This window comes from Pseudopodoces humilis, chromosome 2 (genome assembly GCF_049639895.1).
Source record: "Pseudopodoces humilis isolate 2021_Gansu_Grassland_sample_001 chromosome 2, ASM4963989v1, whole genome shotgun sequence".
In the NCBI taxonomy this organism is placed as follows: Eukaryota; Metazoa; Chordata; class Aves; order Passeriformes; family Paridae; genus Pseudopodoces; species Pseudopodoces humilis.
This window is the reverse complement of record NC_142201.1, coordinates 7274461-7298215: the sequence shown is the minus strand read 5'-3', so window position 1 is coordinate 7298215 and position 23755 is coordinate 7274461. Positions and strand designations below refer to the sequence as shown.

The window sequence follows — 23755 nt, the reverse complement described above, 5'->3', positions numbered from 1 at the left end:
CAGCTACTTCTGACTACTGTTAACACTCACATATATGAAAACAGGTACTTGAGCCAATTACAAACCATGAATTTTTCAAAATTAACTTAAGTCTGCTCTGGAAGACTTAATTTCAAGAAGCAAATCTGCCCTCCCTGTCACTACATATACACCTGCCAGTAAAGAACTTACCATGTGGGCTGGCAAAGTTAGCTGTTTGTCCCATTGTGATTCCAAGAGAGGAAGGTGAAGGAGTTGGACCAAAGGATGCTGGTGATGGTGCTCTTAAAGCCCCGCTAGGTGAGCTTGCAGCATGCAAATTTCCTGACCAAAGACATCACATCACTTGTTATACATATTTCCCATCTTTCTATTCTAATTTTTTCTATCAACTGCTCTCTCCTTTTTAGGGAGACAGCAAACAAGATTCAAGTGAATTTGTTTTTGCACTCAATGGTTTTATTTTGTACATGCATGGCTGTTATATTTTTCAGGTTGATTTACCACACAAAGGAAACTTCCCATGATATCTGGCTTGAAGAATGGCATTTCCTCCTTACCCAGCCCTTCCCTAAATTTAAATATTTTCAGCTGTTGTTCTACAACAGCTGAGAGCAGAAAAGAAAAGATGAAAAGCTTTTCTGAAGAAGCAGGTACTGAAAATTATCAGGTTTTTGTCATAGCAAGTTATAAACTGTAATAATAAAACAGTCCCAAATATTACACAGCTAAAGATGACAGTTTTACTTAATGGGCTTTTTTAGCTTCAAAATGTACTTTCCAAAACATGCATGGCAGAACCCTGTTTTTTCCCTCCACAGTGCAAGGTGCATTCCCTTGGCTAATTTGGTGTTAAACACAGCTCAAATACTAGAAAAACATGCATGCACAAAGACCTATTTTTCTAGTACAGGATCAGCTCCCATCCTCCCAGCCATCCTACCTGGTGACTGTGTGTGCATCATGGATGGGGAGGGTGTCACTGTGTTGTGGTAGGAGGTGGGTGGTGAGGTGAGAGGATATGCCCCCGAGGCTCCTGCCTGTTTTGCAAATGGCTGAAATTGTCAACACAGGACAAGGAAAACCTTTGATCATTTTGTACCAAAACAAAAGTTAAGTATATGCAGGACAATACTAATAAGACTTTGGTCTTACAAGTTCATCCACACAGTTGTTTGATTTTCTATACTATCTTGTTCAGTGCTCACTGTTTATTACAGTTTCTTCTAAAGCCATAATACCTCTGTACCTCTCTCCTTTCATCTGCCACCCTGTAACAGCAAAGCCTCCTGACTGTCCCTCCCATCTTTTATCTGAAACAGTTGTTTTCCCTCCCTCAGTCCTTTGCTTCTAGGCAGCAAGTCTCATGTGACCTTCCAAAGCTGCTGTTCATATGCTATGGGCTGTTTACACTGGAATGAGAAATGGCAAAATAAATTAATACGTTTTGCCCGAAGGGGAATTCTGCAGCAGAGTGGGTTTATAGTCTCTCTTTCCATTCTGTTACTGCTAATCCCTTTAGAACACGAAGCTCTTAGAAATCTACTGTTGTGGAAGACAATAAACATTTATTTTGCCTGAAGGATACCTGTTGTTGCGGTTGCTGCTGGGGTTGGAGCTGTGATATCAAAGAATCCATCATGTCTCCTCCGATAGGAGAAGGTGGGTTATCATCTTCATTTACAGATCGTCTCCGTGCATCCTGATTGCTGTCAACAAACATATTCAGGAATGTCTGTGGGAAAAGCAGTTTTGTTAGCAATTTTCCCATTTAAATTTTAATCTACAAATGAAGGCAGTATTTGCTAAACTTTAACACTGCCTTTATCAGCTACAGCACATAGGAGACAGGCAAGTTCTCTGGAACTAAATACTAGTGGGCATTAATTACAGTATAATTAGTCGGCAAAATATATCAATTAATAAACAGAGACACCTGGCTCTATAACAAGAAATATCTCCAGTAAATTGAAATACCAACATTTTTCTTCTCTCCTTAAAGATAAGAAAAAGTCTGGGAATACCTGTTCCAGAACAACTCATCAGTGTCCAGAACCTACAGGGCTGCTGTATCACACCTACAACTACCCTGTTCGGTTTAGAACATCTAAGTCACCTATTCCACAGCATTCTCTTGTACCCAGAGGAACCTGACAACTTTCTTGAATTAATTCCTCCTCTACCTTCCCATTTCCATTCTCTTCTACCACTTTACACTGATGTCTACAATCTCCTTCTTCTTTCCATTAGCCTTTCATTTGGCATTTGTTAAAGAGGTAGATATTCAGGATCAGTTAAATGCAATACCAGAGAATTAATATTCAGTTGCAACTGGCAGAAAAAAAATTAGCAAATTAACCTCTTTCTCAAAGGGTGCCATTATCCAGCATTTCAATATAACTAGCACTGGTACAAGCTGCCCTCAGGCATTCTGTCAGTGTCCACAAATTCATTTTTCAGGAAAAGTGAACCAGCACTGTATTTAGAAGCAAAGCCACAAGCTCCTGCCACACACTGATGGAAACTATTTTAAAAGAGAACAGAATCCTGTCTAGAATCCTCTGACATGGAGTTTTGTCCCACCTGCAACTTATGAGCACTGTACTGCCACACAACACAGTTTATTAGGAGCAGGTGCTGCTAATCCTGGAGCACACATCCAGTCTAGTCACAAAGCTTCAGCAAGTTTCAAAAAAAGCATGCCTGAATACACAGGTAAGAGAAGAAAAAAATCCTAGCACTTGATGTTATTTTTTTTTTAAAGGAAATGTGGTGATTCAAACTCATTGACAGATCTACCAATAAATTGAAAACTTCCTTCTACGCTCAGAATTTTGGAAGGACTGCAGCTCTCCACAAAGAAAACCTTCACCAAGTTCTTCACCTCAGATTCACACTTGCAAGTTAGAAGCTCATTTATTGACAACCTGCCAGAAAACACAGGGGTGGTCACCTTTAAGCCAGGTGCGGGGTAGAAGCCCTCCACTATTTTGCTGTTGTCGAAGAGGCTGTAGGCGCCGTCGCGAATGGCCACCACGCCGCGGCTGCGGCAGTAGATGTCGATGCAGTACATGTTCCTGAAGGCCAGCCTGATGTGTGTTGGGGACTGGGGCAGGATGGAGAAGCACTGGTAGGCAGTGTTGGTGCGTTGGGTCAGTCCCAGCATGGGCACGGTCGGGAGTTTGTTGATGGCGTTTAATGGAGCCTGAGTGTCGAACAAAACCTGGGAGAGAGCGGAGATTGAGAGGTCAGGTAGTTTACCTAAAAGGAAAGGTCAGGGAAAATTACTTTCTGGCAATGAGATCCATAAACACTCATAACACCCTGGAAGAGAACAGTGTAATCAGAATTCAGCTCCCATGCAAGACACAAGAAAGTGTCTTGCAATTTTCTTGAGAGAAGTTTTTTAGAACATTACCTGTAACAACTGCACCACGTTTGGTGTTTTATTAAACATCTCCTGGAGCTGGTGCAGAATTGTGTTGTGACAGTTACTGCAACCTGAGTTTGGGCCAACTGTTCCCAGTGAAATGTGGAACTTCTGGAGGATGGAGTTCCACTGAATGCTGATCTGCAATGTCACAAACATAAAATGGTCTTGGAAGCTAGAACAAATAGGTTGTAATAATGAGGTTGTAATAACAGATTATAACAAGAAAGTTGGTCAGATTTAATTTTTCCCCCATTTTTCATCAAACCTCAACAGATTCCTAATTCACCTTCCTCAAAATCTGCTGAGGTTGTGAAGAAAAAAAAAGCACTCTCGGCTTTAACACTCATTTAGCTGTCTGGATTGTTGGCAATCGCAGAACTGGGCACTTGTATCAGCAACTCAACCAAAAAAGCAAAAGAATCTTTTCTGACAAAGTGAGAGAGAGAAAATTAAACTCCAGAGATTCATGGTGTGGAAAACTGATTAGCAAGTTGCTGGAGGTGGACTCTTAAGTTACATGTGGTGAAGGTGGTTTTCTTAAGTTACATTACACAAAAATGACTACTGGATAATATGTGAGGAAGTTAAATGCAAAGTCCATACTGCTGCTCTGGCTACTTATGTATATATAACATACATATGTATAACATATATATAACATATATATGTATACATATATATATTTACACACACTTCCCAATAAAATACACATAAAAATACTTTTAAAAATTCAGCTTAGAAAATGAACACAAAAAAGCCCCAGGAAGCAAATTTCAAGTATATCAAACTACTTTGCAACAGTTGCACACAAAACTATATTCTTAATCTGAAATAAACGTGCACTTACTTCCTCCTCTACCCAGCACTTAACGTAAAGGTGTGAGCAAGTACTCGGTTATTTAAGTAATTAGTAAGTTGTAAATTCAAATACTACAGATGAAGCTAGAGCTCTGAACAAGAGAACAGCACTGACACAAAATAACCAACGAACACCTCATTGAAAGCACAGCACTACATTTAAAACTTTGTTAGAGTCCTCGCTTTTAAAGCAGAATTAGGCATTCAGCTAATACATATCCATCCATATATCCCAGTACAGCAGTGAGCAGTAACAACACTTACACAAAGGTTTTCAGAAAAAGGCTGACACACCAGCTTTCATCAGTCAGAAGCACACAACTGTCCTTCCCACAACATAAAGCATCTAACAGAAATTCTCAAAAATCCTGAGCTTCTAGCAACCCAACAAACTGGCAATGCGGCACCCTCTGTCTTTTCTACATTCATCCATATTAATTCCACTACGAAGAAAAATTGTGCAGCAAAATTCTGAGAAGTCTAAGCCTACCCTGTTTTCAATCATACACTTAAAGTCCACTTAGGAGTTACTCACTGAGCTCCCCTTGGTAGTTCCGTAACAAAGGATTAGTTTTCGGTAGTTGTAAATCCGAACTTCTGAAAAAATGTTTAAGTGGTTGGGGATATCTGGGAAGAGAGGAGGGAAGAGAGTTAGAGTGAGAAAAATCACAGTAATCTGTAAGCCCACCATTTTGACAAAAAGGAGGTGATTTCTGTACCTGGTAAGGATCGTGCAAACTCCAGGACACACTCGTACAGTCGAGCAATACTGTTCCAGTCATTAAGGAACATCTCGACCACCTTGCGACCTCCAACTGGTTCAGACAACTGGTTTTCATATGTCAGGTAAACATGACGGGTTGGTCCTGCAGTGTGAGGAGATGGGAAATTTGATTCCTGAGCTGTGATTTACAAACTGTGAGTGAACTGTGGGAAGTGACCAGGAGCAAATTCAAATACCAAAAATGCATCAACTCAGCCGTCAGAATTTTAAGGTACACTGTGGTTTATTAGCAGTCTTAGGAGCAGACAGCTGTCCAGTTACACCAAGACATTAAAGCTACTGGAACAAACAATGTAAACTACAAAGAAACAAAATTTACCAGTGTTCCTCAATGAAACTTGCCTTGCTCCCTGGAGGAAGTGCTGTTCAGTGGGCAGTTTGCAAACACCAGCTCGGCCACCCACGTGCGATTATTTCTACCTTGTAGTCGGAAAGTGCAATCAAGAAGAGACCGGTCCAGAGCCTTCTGTGTTTCCTCGTTTACACCTTTACAGGGAGGAATTCTATACATGACAAAAACAAATCCTCCATCAGACACAGTACAGTTCCACAAGTAACAACAGTGCCTTGAGTATTTCCTGAAGGACTCCCAGGTCTGAACATGAAAGAATGAACAAATCAACAGCAGAGGCAGCTGGACTGCACAGCAAGATAACCTGTTCCTCTTCAAGGACTTAGTGTGTCACAAAAACACTCTGAGCTGAAACCACTTTATTTATGGATTCAACACCTGCAAATTACAGACTGTTAAAGGATCTGCTGAATTGTTCTTATCTTCTGGTGAACTAAGAGCTCACCAATAGAAAGCTCTTGTACAGAGAAATAAGCCAAAAAAGATGAAAATAACTAAGTTCTGTGGCAATATGAATTCATTTGCCTTCTAGAACAAGCTTGCTCTACATGCAATGAACAACCTGGCAGTTCCCTTAGTACTCACTAATTTATTCGTATCCCAATGTGTGAATTGAGCTCAGGGGACAGACTAAATAAAGCTTAAGTAAAAACATGCCAAATTCTTTTTCAAATTCCTTGAGGATCTAGCCAGAAATCTCATGTTCCACCCTTAACTTCAGCTCACAAGTTCTCTGCTCATATACAAAGTTAAAAAGGTATGGCCTGATGCATTTGGAGACTAGTGTCTTTATGTCACTGTACATTTCTGCAGCAGAAAAGGAGTTGTGAAGGTTTCACTCAAGGAAGTGTCTTCAAGCTTTGTGGTTTTTTACTTTAAACTTTATTTGTTGCATTTCCAGTTAGTGGCTGATTGTGGCTGGCAATCCTCAGGGTTAACACAGAGGCAGATACTATTGGCCTCCCATTAAGAACTTTAATATACCTATTTCAGTAGCCTATATGATACAGAAGAATAGTAAATTTGCAGATGATGACAAACTGAAGGGAGCACTTAACATGCTGGAGGTCAGGGCTGCCCTTCAGAGAGATTGCAGATGGCTAGAGGAACAAGTTAACAGGAGCCTTATGAAGTTCCATGAAAACAAATGCAAAGTCCTGCACTTAGGCCTAAATAACCTATTAAATTACTGTATGATTCTCAGATATTTCCTCTACAACCTCTTTACCATGCAATTGTCTTTTCTGGGATTCCTGGCATTTTCCTCTGCAGTTTCACATAATTGTCAAATAACATATGGAGTATGTAGGCCTCTGATCTGATCTAAAATTGCATGTTCATGAATCATCACTGCATCTTCCTTAGCAGTGCCTGGATTTAAAGATTGAGGACTGTCAAACTGTTTTCAGAGCACCTCAGTTTAGGCTAATGAAGGAAATAAACTGTAGTCTAATTTTCCCCTTTCTCTAGCACTGCTTCACATGCAAGTGCAAGACACACAGTATTAACACCCCTCCAAAAAAAAAAAAAGAAAAATAACCCCAAAACAAAAATCCCACCTCTGTCCTGTTATTTCTATTGTTATTCTCCAAACAAGACTTTTTTTTCTCTCAAGTGTACATACATTAATAAAATGAAACACAGAATATCCGCTTACTTTAATAAACGTATTGCATGGCTGAAGCCATCTCCTTCTACTTGTACTCCCTGGTGAGGAATGTCCATATTGGATAACTAGGAGTGAACAAGAAAAATGTTATTCCAAACAAAAAGTCAAGCCAAAAACTTGTAACATTTTCAAGGATTTTTTTTATTCCCCCCTGAAGGTGACAGATGTTTCACATCCTCAAGCAGGAAAGCCAAAAAATGGTCTGTGCAAATCTGGTATAAAGTTGTCTCCCAACCCTTCCCACAAGTGCATCTTTCATCCTCATTTTCCCTTTTCCCTCAACTTTTCAAGCTTTTTGCAGTGCCTTGTACTAAGAGAAGCAGCTGTAACAAGACTAGAGCAACACAGTGCAAAAGACTGAGTCATCCGGGCTCAGCTGGCAGGGGAACTCCAGAATGAGCACATGACCACAAATTTGCCAAATAGTCATATCTAGACACCAGAATCAGACACAGGGGAGAGGAAGAAGGAAACAAAATAATTTTTAATACCTACCTCTATCCGAAGCCCTATAAATGGCATATTTGTATCACACATGGCTACAATATGAGCTAGCACTTTATTGAAGGCACACATTTCTCCCGACCGTTTTGGTTTCTTGGGTTCTATGGAACATGGATCTCCAGATAACTAGAATTAAAATAAAGATAAATGTATTGGGATTGCATATTGGGAGTAAACACTTGGAAGAGATGTCAGAGAATAACATAATTGTTAAATGAATCACACCGAGCACAAACTCCTGAAAGGATCCACTTCAGGACTGAGCAATTCAGTTAAAGTCTGTGCTTAAAACAGTACTTGCAGATCACTAAGCCATGTCAGCCTGGCCCCAAGAAGTAACTCTTATCAGCCCCTGCAAGTCCTTCAAAATCTACACATGGCCCAAAGTGTATCACAGATGCCAGCACTCTTCACATACAATATATAAACACTCCTCTGCACAGAGCTCTGCCTTGGCTCCGAGAGCAGCAGAGAAGGCCTGGCATGAATTGAAGGACAACTGTTACAAAACAGTTTCCCAGCATTTCCCTAAGAGAAGCAGTCCAGAGAACCACTACAAGTAAGATGTCAGCCATACAAACACTGGAAACATGGCAACTAAAGCTGGAATTGATGCTCAGAACCTGTGTTGAGCTTTCATGCACTGTAACCACCCCAATGACTTTTGTAACACATACCTTGCGCTTGACACCACTTTTCATTTGTTTGCCACTCTTTGTGTCCAGTACCAACTCCTCAATGTTTGGTTTGAACTGCTGTAGTAAAAGTGCAGTGGCAGGGCTGTCATCTCCCTCAGCATAGCTCACAGACAGAAAATGGTACTTGTAGTCTAGTTCTGTGGGGTTGCCAGGAACATCAAACATTTCTACAACCTATATTTAAACGAAACAAATTGAGAAGATTCTCAAGCTAAGAGTAAATCTAATTCAGTTCCTATCCTTTCTTTTTCAAAGAACAGACATTAGTTTTTTTCAATGTATTGATACTGTGGGCTAGGAAAGGTATCCAAGAAGAGAAGAAAGACCAAACCTTTCAGAAAACACAGAGAATGGGAAGGTTGCTGAGTAATAAATCTGTATGTGTCTCCTTCTGTACAAGCCTGAGTGCTTAATAAACCCACAGGAGAAGGGGGGAGAGAAGAGAATCAAGCATTACATCAATCACCTGGTTGATAATGTTAAGAGTTAACCGCACAACAAACTGCCTGGGATATCCATGACAGGGAGCAAAAGACAGAAGCATTTTTCAGTTACTTACAATGTAGTACTGGGGAAGGCGAGTGAGTTTGATGAACAGTTTGTGTTTGGAAAGGTTTCCCACTGGATGGCTGGCATAATTAGCTAGTTGAAGAGTTTCACTGCTCACTGTAGGCAGATGTTTTATAGACTGTTTGCAGCGCTGCTGTCCAAGCCAGAACCTTGCATGGAAATAAAGGTATTAGTACCCTGAGATTGGTTTTATGATTCTAATACACTGCTGTGTAGAGAATTAGTGTCAAATTAAGAGTCAGCCATATTTAAACCAACATCTATCACTGCAGCAAAAGTTAAATACAGAAAAATCACATAGGAAATTTCATTACTTTATATTTTCTTATCACTATCTTTACATCTTTTCTTCAGCTTGACAGCTGTTAGTTCAAGAAGAAAAGCCCTGAAATTATTTGCTGAATAAATTTTTATATACTACACTATGAAATTACAATATAAAACATAGAAGGAAAACATTAAAATACCCATGCAGATTGCAGTTATTCGACAATCTGGAATCTTCAATTACATTTTGGTATAGAAAGAAAAACCTTTGCTCCCATAGGCTGCTAAGCAATACAGTAAAAAAAAGTCACTGGAGCTGGATTTCACTCGGAGTTATGTTAGAAAGAAACTCATTCACCTGAATAAGTTTGGAGATGAAGAACTACATGCAAGATGCCAAATTTATTCTCACATTTGGAATTAAACTTTGTCATACTCCAATGGATTTTAGCTATAGTGGCAAGGCCAGGGAGACTAGCTAGGCTTGAAAGGGGCTCAGAAATGCATGGCTTGGGTACTCGGTCAAACTTCCACTGACAACAGCAGTGGAAAGTGTGGCTGCTCAGCATCTCTCCATCACAACACACCACATTTATTCTCACAGATACATGTCAGATACCGTTGTCCTAAAAGACATTCTGTGGACTGATGAGCTTCCTCAGAAACTGCAGCACTACCCAAGCCATTATCTCAAGTACATTATTTATAACAAAGGGAGGTTGATTAGTTTCTCCAGGGTGCCAGTGCTTCACGCATCATCAAGCTTCTTTTAGAAGCAGAATTCCTCAAATAGAGATTTCACCCTGCAATTAACTCAGAGCACTGGGAATTTCCAAAACGACAGGGCAGGTGGAACTCAGTTCTCATGCAGATGAAAACGGTGTTTGTATTATTTGCTACAACCTCTTATGGTAGCCAAATGTATCTTGTGCTTAAATCTCAGGGCTTTACAGAAGGATGATTAGAGGCTTAAACCAGCAAGGGCGGAAGTGCTAGAATATAAACGGGTATTATTTAAATCATCCTAGGCCACTTCCTGGTTTTTCCTCTGTATTGTGAGAAGTGAGATCATTCTTGTTGAGAAACAAGAAACACAGTGGAATAAAGGACACAGACAATGAACACGAGCAGAAAAAGAGATTCTCAGGAAGCAAGTGGTCTGCTACTTAAAAGTCAAAAGACTTCATGCAAAGTGTGCATATAGGAAAGCATGAGGCTACCTGTAAGGGGCAAAATTAAAGCAGGACCATGGAACAAGTAACACAGGACTTCACTGCTTAGAGGAGATGGCAAATACTGAAGGTTGTTTACAACAGTGAGAAAGTATAACCCCTACTGTGGTAAAATGCAAGTGTCCTCATCCAGAATACAAATGCAGTGATTCATTCCATGCAAACCAAGCAAATTGTTCAAGTCACTTACTTGAGCTGCTGAAGCCAAGGAATGATTCGCTTCATATCATCATTAACAGACTTCTCTATGTCATCGAGTGTCAGTTGATCTGCAAGAACACCAGGTGGGTGAATGGTCTTAGCACCAGCCCTTCAAACAAACCTTCAAACTTTCATTGAAAGAATCTCATCTAATTAATCACGTAACAGTCCAGGTTCGAGCTTCAAAGGGGACCTTGAAAGATCACCTGATCCAACCTTTTGTGGGAAAGGGAACACAGATGAGATTATCTAACTTGAACATTTTGAACATCTCCCTGTGATTCAGACTCCACCAGAACTCTCAGGGGGTTGTTCTAAGGATTGTTTGATCTCTCTGTAAAGAATCCCTTTCTCATATTGAGATGAAACTTCTGGTGCAACTTGTAATTGTCCCGTGCACCAACAGATCCATAATGCTTGTAAGACCACAGCAGGATGTTATTAACCAAATAAACTAAAATAACTTACTTTCTTTTCTTAAGCAATGAGAAACCTGAAGTTAAAACTTGAACAGAAGTAACTCAAGATGTATAAGGTCACATAATACAATTATCACTCAGGTCCATGTGAAATGACCCCATCCATTAACAGAGCAAGCCAGGAATCATGAGTCATGAAGAAAATGCATTCCATTGACTCCCAACAATAATTACTCTGTTGTCCTCTTAAAACAATCTTAACTGAACTGTGACACTTAAGCAATAATATCCTCTTTTCTATTCCTCAAACTCCAATACCTAGATGATGACCCAAGTGTGGGGTTCATTTGCTCACAAAACTTTGCAGATCTAACAGAATTGTTCCCACAGAACTACCTCAAAGCACAGGATTCTTGCAAGATATGAAATACCTCCAGGTTTTGTGCTTACTTACCAACACCATACAGCATCAGCTGGAACATTCCAGAGTGGAGATCAACAAATACATGCAGGCACTCTGATCGACCACATGGTTCCAAAATTGGGATTACAAGAGTTGGGAGAGCCGTCTCAATGAATGCTAAACAAAAAATGGTGTTAATAATTTCAGTCAAAATTCAAGCCTATTTTAAAATGTAGCCAATTATAATCAAAAACCTGTATGTTTTTAGAGACACAAACTTCACTTTTACATTATTATAGTGTTGACATAGAGAAGAATCTGAATATAAGAATTTTTCTGTGAAAACAATTACAAATCAATGAGAAAAGGCAGACCCAATCTGAAGATTATTAATCCTCGACTATCTTTTAACTCATTGCTTCACAATTATCAACCTACATCCCGAAAGTTTCAACAGCAGTTTAAGGAAAGTCTCATCCAAAACTAGTTCAAAGCAGTGAAAGATTTGCTTTCAATTCTGAACACAAACAATTTTACAGTAGGCAAATTTTAACCCTTCAAGCCAGACTACAGTGTTCTTCCAGCTTCAGTATTACACTGCATTTAGACATACAGGTATTTTACATTTATCAATGCAGAATAATTCAAAGCTAAGTTTTGTTAATTTTGAACACATTTCCCTTTACTTCTTTAATTTAAATTAATGAAAACAAGAAACATCAAGAGAGAAGGAAACCATCCCTATATACAAGTAGAAATGAACTAGAAAAACCTCAATAGAAAACACATACAATTGTCATTAACGTTGTAGCTCTTAAGAATGGCTTTCAGCTCCTGGAGTTTTTGATGAGATCTTGCATGGACACTGTCTATTAGGAGTTTTTCTATTGATAGGTGGTCAATCTGTAAAAAAGAAAAATACTTGAGTAAGCTCATATTTGATGTGTAGATTTTCTGCATTAGCACACTGGAACAAAGGTACTTAATGAAACGATCACTTCAGAAATAATTTGCTTGGAACAGTGGTGAGTCACATTAACTATTAACTTGAGTATTTGGAGCACTATAAAATACAACAAGCTACCATGAGATTCTGTCTGTGCAGCAGGCAGTGGGAGGAGTTTTGAGCTAAGATTAGAAGAAGGTGTAAAAGACATTTCACAAATTATGCTGTTACCACTCCCTGTGCAGACCTACTTGTTCTGGATCAAGGATGGTCCATTTTCAGCTTAGCTTTTTTTCTCAGCCATTGGTAACCAACTTATCTAAAGGAAAAAGACCCTAAACACAAAACACCCCAAAACACCACTTCAATAGGATATGATTGCCTCCACACAAACACACATGCAGCTGTAACATGAAATCCAGCAAGTTTAAGTCCTGCTAACAGGGTAACAATGCAGTGACTGACACTGAGTATGGCCAACCCTACCGAACCCAAAATTATCTAGGGGCTTGCCTCTACATTCTGTTGCACTGCCAGTGCTGAAGCTCATGCCACCACTTACATTCACTGTAACTTACTTGTACAATCTAAATTAAAGCATTTGCATTCACATTCATTCACATTCCAGTCACATTATTTGCATATTTTGCATAAGCAAAGCTCCAGATTACAGCAAAACCTTTTTTCTAGGTAACCTCACACTGCTTTGAAAACTGTTCAAGCTGAATTAAACTCAAATTTTATTCTAGTATAAGAGATAAATGCAGAAGAGGTTCATACACCACAGAATTATACTATATTCAGTGCAAGCTTTTGTACACCAGAATGACCTTCCCCTAAACACAAGCTTTCCAAGGCCTTAACAATCAAGTCTTTATCCAGACACTACAGCATTTCACCTCAGCAGCTGCAATGGGTTAAATCTTCCTCACTTAGAAGTGACTACATGTTCTATAGCTCCATCCAATTTTCAGTAGGTTAATGCAGAACAACCTGCTCAGACAAACATGTTTGTTTGTGCCAGTTTTATACAGTATCTTAAACAAACAGAAACCCAGTGTGCCATCTACGTCATTATAGCTGAGATCATTATTCAAACATTACAACAACACTGTATTTACCACAGCTGATAATTTTTTAAGCTCAGAGCAAGTCCCCATAAAGGGGGACAGCATTAACTTTGATACATCTCAAATTTACAGCGGCCTCATATCTTAATCGACGGGCTGCAGACTTCATTCAGTGAGCTTAGACTGTGTCAGCTCCAGCGGATCTTCAGCAGATGTTGTAGATAAAGAGCCATTTCTTGGATTTACACATAAATACAGCATCTTCACTAAATCAACTCTATATTTAAATCCCTAAATATGCTAATTTAAATAAGAAAATGTAATATATATTTACTAAACTAACAGCAGAATTCCTACTCTAGAAATAGAGTAGAAGGCTACCATGCTTCACTCGGTTTCCCACATCCCTCTGTAGGTGAAACCTTGGTAGCTCTTGATATTCACCATACAGACTTATCTGTCAGCACTGGTAGCATGATGGGCCAAGAGGCTGAAATACACAGTATGTACAGGGGGTGGAGGCTACCATCAGGAGAAAGTTCTGTGAGACAGGTGGTAGATCTGAGCTGGGGAGCTTTTCCCTGTGGAAAAACTGTACTGAAAGTGTGAAGACTACACCATTCACTCCAGTTTCCTAGCTCTCCAAAACCCAAACACAGAAAGCAATAATGACAAACAGACATCCTGATGTATCACAGTGATATACACACATCTGCTGAAGGACTTACAGACAATTTATTATAATACCCAGAATGCAGTTTTTCTTAAATATCTTTTACCAAGATCTAGAATTACCCCCAGTGAAGCATGATCCAAGTAGGAAGCTTACTGCAGCTACTCATTTTGGATCATTGCAACAATTCCACCTGTAAAATACAGGAATTTGAACATTCAAGTAGGCCACATGATATAATCTGGTTAGTGGTAATGTAAAACTAAGCTTCACCTAACACTTGTAACAAACATGCCACATGAGCTCTTCAGCAAAAGATTTCTGAATCACAATGTAAGATTTTTTGAAGTGGATAGCACTGCTGGGTAGCCAACTCCAGTGACAAGGGGAAGCTGATCTTCAGAGTAGCTCCAAGACAGGAAAGAGAAGAACTGTCTCTCTACAAAGCATTTCAGGCCAAACCCTAACAATAACTGACACGCTGTTGTTTCCCCCCAGCCGGAGCATTCTCTCTCATAAGTGGTATAATGCACTTGTGAAGTAGGTGCAATTTTTAAGATTAAGTCAGAGCCAATAATTTGTAACAACAATTTGAGGTCCCTCACATAAACACTACACAACCTACAGTAAATACCTACTAGAAATCTTAGAAACAGCTCTTTAAATAGAATCAAAGTGGAACAAACTGACAGAGTAAAGCACTTGAGTTTTCTATTCACAAAATTAGATGCCTCCTGCAAAGCAAACCTTTACCTTCATGGCTCTTTCCATCAATTTGGAATCACAGACAGGAAGTGGAGGCTCATGAGATATTTGCAAGGGTTTTGAGACATCAGTTTCATCAATTTTTATAGTGACCTTATGGACAGATGCAGTCCCTGTTTTCCTGCCAAGTACCTGTTGACTTAAAATAAATAGAATAATTAAACCACACAACTGGAAGAACAGAAAATATGTTTTCCAGTAGCTAAACCTTGATTCTGTGTGTCCTGGTTAAAAACAACATTGTGTCAGCTGAACTGAAAAAGGCATTTGTTTTAGATGACATTTTACAGCAGAACTGTTGGTAAACTGTAACTACATGAAGAATTTCAGATGACTGCAAATTTAACACAATCAGAAGTGTACTGGGATTGCTTTTTAATATGTTATCCAGTGCAAATCAAGCAATAAATACAGCAGAAGTCTGACAGAAATCTAATCAGTTTTTAGATATCTCAGATATCTAAATAAAAAGGTATCTTAGATAAACTCATTTATAACTGCATCCAATGCTCTTCTGTACATTAACATGCAGCCCTTACTTTGCAAGTCACACAACACATGTAGGTACCTAATTACAAGAATTTAGGAGTCTCACATCAAAAAGAAAGTACAATTCTGAGAATTATGGTTCAAGCTTGGTAAATATAATCCCTCCTGTTATTTCATTTATTGCTTGTTAACAGTCCTTTTGAAATGAACTTACTTCCAAACAGAGAGTGAGAGACATTTCCCTGCATGGTACCGCTCCACTTGCACAAGGTCACCCCAGCGCTCTCGGATCAGCATTAGTGTTTGTGAATGCAAGACTTCCAGCTGAAGAGCCAGGCAGAAGGAGTCTAATGCATGGAGCTAAGAAAATATAAGATGTCCAGGAAGGCTGTACACTATATAAGCCTGTTTCTGTATACCACATCCCTCCCTTTGTCATCTAAGTCACAAGATGCCGTCTGAAAACACACTAACTTACTAATCCAGAGATAAGGACATATAAACAGCACCAAATATTTCTCAAAGGGATTTCTTGTGGTTTTATAAACTCTAAACTAGGACAGGTTGTTAGACAGGAGTGTCACAGCCCTGTTTTACAGATTTCTAGTTGTCATCATCTTTTACTGAAAAGATGATTACTAACAAAGAAATTCCACTCACCCTATCTCCCACAGTCACCCTAAAAAAATAACTCTTTTTGCAGAAAGAATTTCACTGAAATCCATTTTGCATTGTCTAACAATCTGCCCTTTGCAAGTGGAAAATCACTGCACACCCCGTATCTCCTCTCATTATTCACACAGATACAATGGCGTTAATGCACCCTCATCAACTGCACTTTACTGCAGTTCTTGAGAGCAAGTCAGCTTTGTATTTCACCCCCAAAATTTGCTGCTGCCGCTGCACTGACTTACCACACAACCTGCTGCCTTGAATACCTCACCCTCACCTTTGCTGATTTAGTATGCAGCATTAAATTTGACATGTTGACACCTGAGAATTACTGCTTCCAAGGCCATCATTTACTTCAAGGCCACCATAACTGCATGTCCAGACATTTCCCGCAAGCTTAGCAGGGAATCTATCTTTCCTGACTTCCAGCTAATAAGAGCAAGGCTACATTAAACACCTAATTCAGAAGCCCCTTTCAGAAGGATACGCAAGCAGTTGTACATGTCCTGAAGGGGCTTTTCATCAGCAAACAGCCGGGACTGGACCAACTGATGGATGAAGTTGATCTGCATGCTGTGAACCAAGGCTCGACCATCTTTAGCATATGAAAAATAAGTCACATTAGCCATCAGGAAAGTAGGCACTTAAAATAATTCAGTAAATTGACAAATTAAAAATAAAAAAGATACAACTGTACTGAGCAATTTCCATACCAGGTTTTGCAACAAAATAACAAAATTCTTGGTTTACTCTGGAAATGTCAGTCATTTTACTACACTGTCACTGTATATTAGAAGCCTATAAAGCAAGGTCAAAACAGGACAAGTACATTCTCTTAAGTGGTGATATGGAGGAAACCCAGCAAAAAAACAGACTTATACAGTTTCAGAGACAAATATCATGTTAAAAACAAAGTGTAAAGGTTTGATTTTTTCTTTACCACCAGTTTCCTTGTCTTCAACCAAAATTTCCAGCTTGAGAAGGCGCCAGGGGATGTCAGGGTCATCACCCATCACTGTCAAGGTGGCTTCAAACTCACCCTCAACTCGGAACTTCACACGGCCATTGGCTAAGGAAGACAAGAATACTTTATTTCACTGAGTCTCCTAAGGTGCCTAAAAAATAACAGTGTGGTAGCTCCTGGCACTCATAATGGATTACTTCCCTATCATTTCTGCTCTGTTGCTTGTTTCCATGCAACTGGGAACATTTTACAGTCTGCAACAGACACAATGTCAATAAGCAGCATAGAAAGATGTACAAACTGTCCTGAAGTTAACTTGTTAAATCTGATAACTTGTTAACATTTGCACTTCTGTAATACAGCATAACATGGAGCTACCAGCCTGAAAAACAAAACATCTGGCTGAAATATTCCTATTCTTTGCTACTACTAACAATGAATGCTTTCAGCAATATTCAAATGACATTCAGAACATGGATCTCAGCCCAGGCTGAAATGTAGCCCTGAAAACACATCTCACTGCAAAGCATTTATTTAATATCAGAATATTATAAATCCATTTTCATGTGAGGAAGGTAATCTTTTGCAGAATTTATATACACACAACAAGCAAAGTTTACACACATTATTTTTCTAATTGACATGTACATCCTCACATCTCTATGAAAACTACAATCTGTTTCAAGAATTGGGAGCAAGGACTTTAAAACTATGCAAGCAAGGTCATAAAAAGAATGAGACAGAGCAAACAAGTAAGTACAAGTCCTTACTCTGACATGCAGGTCAACCTTCTCAATCATTTAACAAACTACATCATATGCCTTTACAATTAAAGACATTTAGAAATATTGCTGCAAAAATTTTAACCATTTAGCTCAGGAAGTTTCATTTTCAAGAGCACCCGAGACATGCTCTTAAAACAAACCACACTCCAAAATAGAAAATAATAGTCATTGAAATGTTTAGCTAACTGAAAACTCTTAAAAGTTCAGACATATTATCATTCATATATACTTCTGATAGACAAAAATACCTCTAATACTGATACTGCAAGCACAGAGGGACTAAAGAAAAGCAGCACTAAGATTCTCCAAAAGCATCTTTGATCTAGATCTGTGGGGAATGCTTTACAAATGGCTAACCTTGTCTTGGTTAAAAGCATGGACTAGGTCCATTCCCACCCTATTCTCTATGACTCTGCAATAGCCTAGTCCAGTTTATAGATATCCTTCCTATATAAAAGGTTTTCTTAATGTTTACCAGTACTTGGGCTAAATAAAAACAAAGATCTCAAAACAGTTTAAGAGATCTGGCACTGTGGTGAGCCACTGAACAAAAGGCATGCATAAATATGAACAAACTCTGTTTTCAGGCAAACTCTGCCTGAACATGAATATCAAAACAGCTTAAAAAAGCAACATGGAGTCATTTGTTTAAACTCAAGTTCAAAGAGTTTCTGCAGAAAGACCTAACAGTTTAACTAATTTTAAAATTCAATTAAGACAAAGTAGCCCAAAGACTGTTTCACAAAACGTTTGCTGAAAGAGCAAGACAATGTCTAAAACATTTTGGCATTACCTGCACAAGATTCCTTCTTGAAAATAAATAATATTTCAGCAATTTTATCAGTGCTCTCATTTTTCAAACAGGGAAAAAAATATGTATTTTGATGTCATACAGAGATAGGATCCCAGTCTTAAGAGATGAAGCATCCTTAATGGTCTCAAACTATCATTTAGCTTTGCTTTAGCATCAAAACAACAATTTTAAATCAGCCTGCAAGAATGTATCCTTCAAAAAGTAATTCCAGTTCTTACCAACTGTAAGATTTGCCAGCTGTGGAGGGAGATCTGTAGTCACGAGTCGATGGCGAAGGATCTGGTTTAGCTGATGAAGTGTGGTTTGCTTCTCACTCTTTGTTATTGGGTCAGGAGGGATTATTTTATCCTGTTACAATAAACACAGACAAGTCTATGCATCTCAAACACGTGTAACAGATTGATAGCAGCAATTGTGAAAACTAACCAGACCAGAAGTCTGAAAATATAAATACTACAGGCCATTGTCCAGTGAAGTTTTATTATCTTACACTCAGATTTGCTTTCTACCTGACTACATTTTAGCCAAGACTGACCACAGAATAAAATCGTTAAATTTGGCAGAACTAAATAAATGGAGGGAATGCTTTACTGGGAAAGTGTAACTTGTTCAAACAGGAAGTGTTCTGCATGAGAAACTGACACTGCAGACTTGGCACTAGGCCTGTATTGAGCTACAGTTCCACCTGCACACAGACAATTAGTTTGATTACCGTGCATTTGAGGCTGTACAGGGGGTTCTCACACCCCCCAGACAGGGCAGTTATTTACCCTAATGCAGGTGGGCAGCCGAGGGTAGGATCCAGTTGTCAGAACATCAATTGCATATGGGATGGCAAAGCTGGGCAGCCGAGCATGAACCAAAGCATCTCGAGCCAGCGATGCCAGACGATCAGCAGTGTCCACAAACAGGATTGCTTGCTGATCTAAGAAACTTGATATCATCTGTAGAGAACAAGGAGTTTAAAAAAAAAAAAAAAAAAAAAAAGGCAAATCAAAAAAATGCACAAATCAATGGCTCTTTATATTTATTTTATCTGTTACTTCCAATTCAAGTAACTGCATTTACAAAACAAAGAAATAATGAATATTCTGGCCATTTCTTACATTCACATGCAAGGACACTTAAAATCCACATGACATTCCTGATGCTGTGGGGGATCTGTACAGCCTCACAGCTCCTTATCTGCTGATTGCTACTGGAATGCAACCATACTTGTTTGTAATCAGTAGGGGCTTGTTTTTCTGCAGCATTCTGGACTTTTTTCTTATTTATCCAGGATGAAAGTGATAATAAGAACTAATACACTCAGATCACCATCTTCCCTGTCCTGTTATCTTAACCCAAATCCTTCCTGAAACTATGTGCAGACAAGTCTTTCCTTTCAGCCACTGATGAGTTTTTGGGAACATGAAGTGTTTAAAAAAAAAAAAAAAAAAAAGATTATACAATTTCTAAACAGGAATATTTGTTTTTAAATTTCTGTAGTAAAAAGAAGTCAGGGTGCAGCAATATCCCATATCCCTCAGAGGCTGTTTCAGGCCAGACTCTAACTTACCGCACACTTTTCCACCTTCCCAGCATTATTAGCCCACTTGACCAAGGCTAACAAACGAACAAACAGCTGACGAGTGCGACTTGCAAACTGCACTATCTCTATTTTTCTGGAAAAAAAAAAAATAAATGTGTATTAAGCCAGTGCTCAGATATATAATAAAGCTGTAATTTAACTGTGCCAATTTTAAAAAAATAAAAAAAGCTGTAATGATAACTTCTAATTGTATTAATGCAGGCAACAGTAGTTATATGTGGCTTGTTTGATTAAGAGCATGGGGAAAAAAGTCTCTGTTGTGAATACCTAACAACATACATGGATTCTAACAAATCATGACTGTCTGGGGAAACAAAAAACATATTCATAGGAATTAATCACTGACTGTAAGAGAAACAATTCCATACTGAGCTCAACTAAATTACCTTTACACCTTTTATAGGATTTCCCCAAGGCTTAAAACTAAGTTTAAAGTAGGCAACATACCCAAGGACTATAGGACATGACAGTAACATTACACTCATATACTCACTATAAGTAAATAAATAAGATACTGAACAAAGTATCGTTCTAGCATTTTACAATATTGTTACACAGTATGTTACAATATGGAAATAGAGTGGTGGTGGGGAAGACCACAAAACCCCCATCCTTTAATTTTGCTCTCCATTCCTGCCTTGCAAAGAAATTAAGGTAAGAACTTACTGATTCTCAATAATCCTCCCACCACTTTTGTACAAGACAGTCAAAATGAAGGAGTGTATGTCTGCATGTCTTCAGAGCTATTTTTTGTAAATGAGAATGCAAGAGGGGCACTGGCAGATTTTCATGCATTATTACAGATCTACAGTGCAGATGCATCAGATGAGACATAAAGATCTACAGTGCAGATCTGTAACATAATACACTCTGAAATACCACTTCATCAACAGTTTATGGAGGTTTTCCTCCCTTCCTATGTGCTCAATTTACTAATTTCACCATGGTTTTCTACTTAGTTTGTAAAAAACCCCAAATCTAAGCTGTTATGGTTTTCTAAAGTAACAGAAGCGTTTGGACAAAAACAACATTAATTACTGCATAAGATATTGGCCTCTACCAAACAGAAGCTGCATGTCCTTCTGATCCCAATCTGTAAAACACAAATTCCTAACACAGAAAGAGTCTGATTCTGCTGAGAGTGCTGGTATAATGAGGTTAACTCTTTTGTGCAAGTAAACCATAATCTGCTTGTAGGAGATGAACATGTAAGGCCAGAAGCACAACTAATACCATCTGGTCCTGTTTCTTCCATTACATGAACCTCATCCAAGAACTTGGGCATTAAGCCAGTAATTTCTCTGTGTTCTAGAGCACATGTTTTGGAATGGCATTCAGCCTGATATTAAGATTTCAAGTGGTGGACAAGCTGCTATACGCACACACTGCTCTAACAGTAACCACACTATGAAAACAAGACGTTGAGAATTTAGAAAGATTCAGGAAAACTTTATGATTATGACTAGCATAAGACATTAGAAAGCCAGTAATCTCTCAGACAAACTCCACCCAGAAGTTGCTAAAATCCAGTAGTTATGTCAAACATCTATGGTAAAAGCAGCATGACAGCAGGAAAAATTCAAATTGATGTTCTGTGACTGAAAATAAATTTAAAAAACCAGCCCACAAGAAGCACAACAATTTAATAATGAAAATAATTGACAAATATTTTTTAGTCAAATATAATTGACTCTAGACAGAGTATTCTGGTAGCTGTTCCATTTATACCACTTAAATGAAGTTAGAGAAGACTTGTTACTTTGATTTGACAAAACCCTTCTTTCAGAACCACCATCATCATCCCTGAATGACAACCGCAATGGGAATCTACTTCTCTAATAAAATATAAAGGCCTTCAAATTTCCTGCATTGTCTTTCACTATAGGTACATACTGGACTACACAAAAATAAATATTCAAGGAAGATGAAACCTCAGGAAAGAGTTTATTTACCATACAAGAAACAAAAATTAAAAATCTTTAAAACAACCATGTTGCTCAGTGCATTTTTTACCCTTGATCTTCACTGCTAAGTTTGGATCTCTAAGATTCTTCAGACTAATGGCTGAGTCTGGGGAGTAAAGCATTAGCTACAGCAGAATTAAATCAAGTTAAGGACCACTTAAGGAAGCTTGACATACAAAAGTCCATTGGAGTAGATGTGTTGCATCCAAGGATTCTGAGGGAGCTGATCCATGCCACTGTAAAGTTGCCCTCTATAATTTCCAAAACCTAGAGTGACCAAAGGTCATGATGACAGCAAAAAGGCAAACACCATGTCCTTCTTCAAGGAGGCAAAGGAGGATCTTGGGAACTGTAGGTCACTTGGCCTAAGTTCAAGTAAGAAAAAATTTCATAGGACAAGTCTTTCTCTAAGCTATGTCCTGATACATACCAAGCATGAAATTAGCCTGGAAACAATATCAGAAATTTGCCAAGGGCAAATCATCCCTGATAAATAAACTGCCTTCTACAGAATGAAATGCTCTGTGATTAAGGGGAGATCAGAAAATGGATTTACATTTGCAGGAAACATGTGGAATACAAGGATGGGTTAATGAAGCTGAATTTGCTCCTGCTTAAGAAGAAAAGGCTGTGGCAAGATCCTACTGACATCTTCAAGTATCTAAAGGGGCATTGTAGAGAAGATGAACCCAGACACTTTTCAGAAGTGCAGAAGGCCAAGGTACAACAGCTACAAACTAAACCAGTGAAAAACTACTTAGACATGAGGAAAACAAAGAAACAGTGATGTGGTCAAAGACTAAAGTAGGTCACCCAGAAAAAGATAAGCATACTGTGCGAAACCCAGTCTCCATTACCAAGAAGAAAACCCCTGGATTTCCCCCACAACTCAGCAATATTAATTTTCCACCACAGTACTAATGTTGTTTTCAATCCAACCACTTTATTCTAAGAGTTATTTATTCCTACAATGGATAACTAATAAATGATCCTGAAAAAAAAACACTGTATTATAGTATGATGCATAATTTCTAATCAGTTTTTCTTATCCCAGCATCTTTTAAGCAGGCATTGTAACACAGAACTTATATTTTATGTGAATTTTTTTAGAGGATAACACCATCACATCTTCATCAAAGTATATGTGCCATGTCACCAGGCTCTAGCTCCAAGAAACAGAGCTTGAAGCCCAACTACTGAATCCATTAGAATCTCAAAGCTAGAGAAAATATGGATAATTAAGCCACATTCCTACAGATGAGCTCCTCCAAGAGCTGGAAATCCATTTCACCAAGAGGAGTTGTAAGTCAAAGCTAAGAAGGATGTGAACATTTAATTTCAAGACAATTTCAGTTGTAGGACATTCTTTCTACATTGAAGGCTGTCTTATTTTCTTTTCTCTAATCCATTATGATTTAAGTTGTTGCCCCACACCCATGTGCCCAAAAAAGTAGAATCCAACTTCACCTAGAAATGCTAAATATCTAGATGGGAAAAGCCCGCCCATGAATACAAGGGAGTTCTGGTCCCAAGTTTGAAGTAATTTCTTCAGTAAATACTGTGATAATTAAAAACCCAAACTAAACCAAATCAAAACCCACACTGTTTCTCTTAATAAAATACTATGAAGAAGGAAAAGGAGTACAGTTAATC

At 38.6% G+C, this 23755-nt stretch overlaps 1 protein-coding gene across 1 annotated transcript in view; it reads right to left on the bottom strand.

The window, feature by feature from the left end:
* The window catches only part of MED14 (mediator complex subunit 14), a 34728-nt gene that overhangs the window by 8621 nt on the left and 2352 nt on the right, over positions 1 to 23755 (bottom strand). Inside the window, exons 3-24 of the mRNA XM_005526490.2 lie at positions 20106 to 20211; positions 19318 to 19491; positions 18766 to 18895; positions 16925 to 17053; positions 16472 to 16579; positions 15527 to 15659; positions 14812 to 14962; positions 12161 to 12272; positions 11421 to 11546; positions 10537 to 10615; positions 8837 to 8996; positions 8257 to 8451; positions 7571 to 7705; positions 7064 to 7140; positions 5397 to 5557; positions 4990 to 5136; positions 4806 to 4897; positions 3398 to 3550; positions 2933 to 3202; positions 1568 to 1714; positions 923 to 1034; positions 172 to 303 (exon numbers count right to left, since the gene is read on the bottom strand). Of these exons, the coding sequence (XP_005526547.2) occupies positions 172 to 303; positions 923 to 1034; positions 1568 to 1714; positions 2933 to 3202; positions 3398 to 3550; positions 4806 to 4897; positions 4990 to 5136; positions 5397 to 5557; positions 7064 to 7140; positions 7571 to 7705; positions 8257 to 8451; positions 8837 to 8996; positions 10537 to 10615; positions 11421 to 11546; positions 12161 to 12272; positions 14812 to 14962; positions 15527 to 15659; positions 16472 to 16579; positions 16925 to 17053; positions 18766 to 18895; positions 19318 to 19491; positions 20106 to 20211 (3029 nt within the window). The remainder of the gene's footprint in view (positions 1 to 171; positions 304 to 922; positions 1035 to 1567; positions 1715 to 2932; positions 3203 to 3397; positions 3551 to 4805; positions 4898 to 4989; positions 5137 to 5396; positions 5558 to 7063; positions 7141 to 7570; positions 7706 to 8256; positions 8452 to 8836; positions 8997 to 10536; positions 10616 to 11420; positions 11547 to 12160; positions 12273 to 14811; positions 14963 to 15526; positions 15660 to 16471; positions 16580 to 16924; positions 17054 to 18765; positions 18896 to 19317; positions 19492 to 20105; positions 20212 to 23755) is intronic.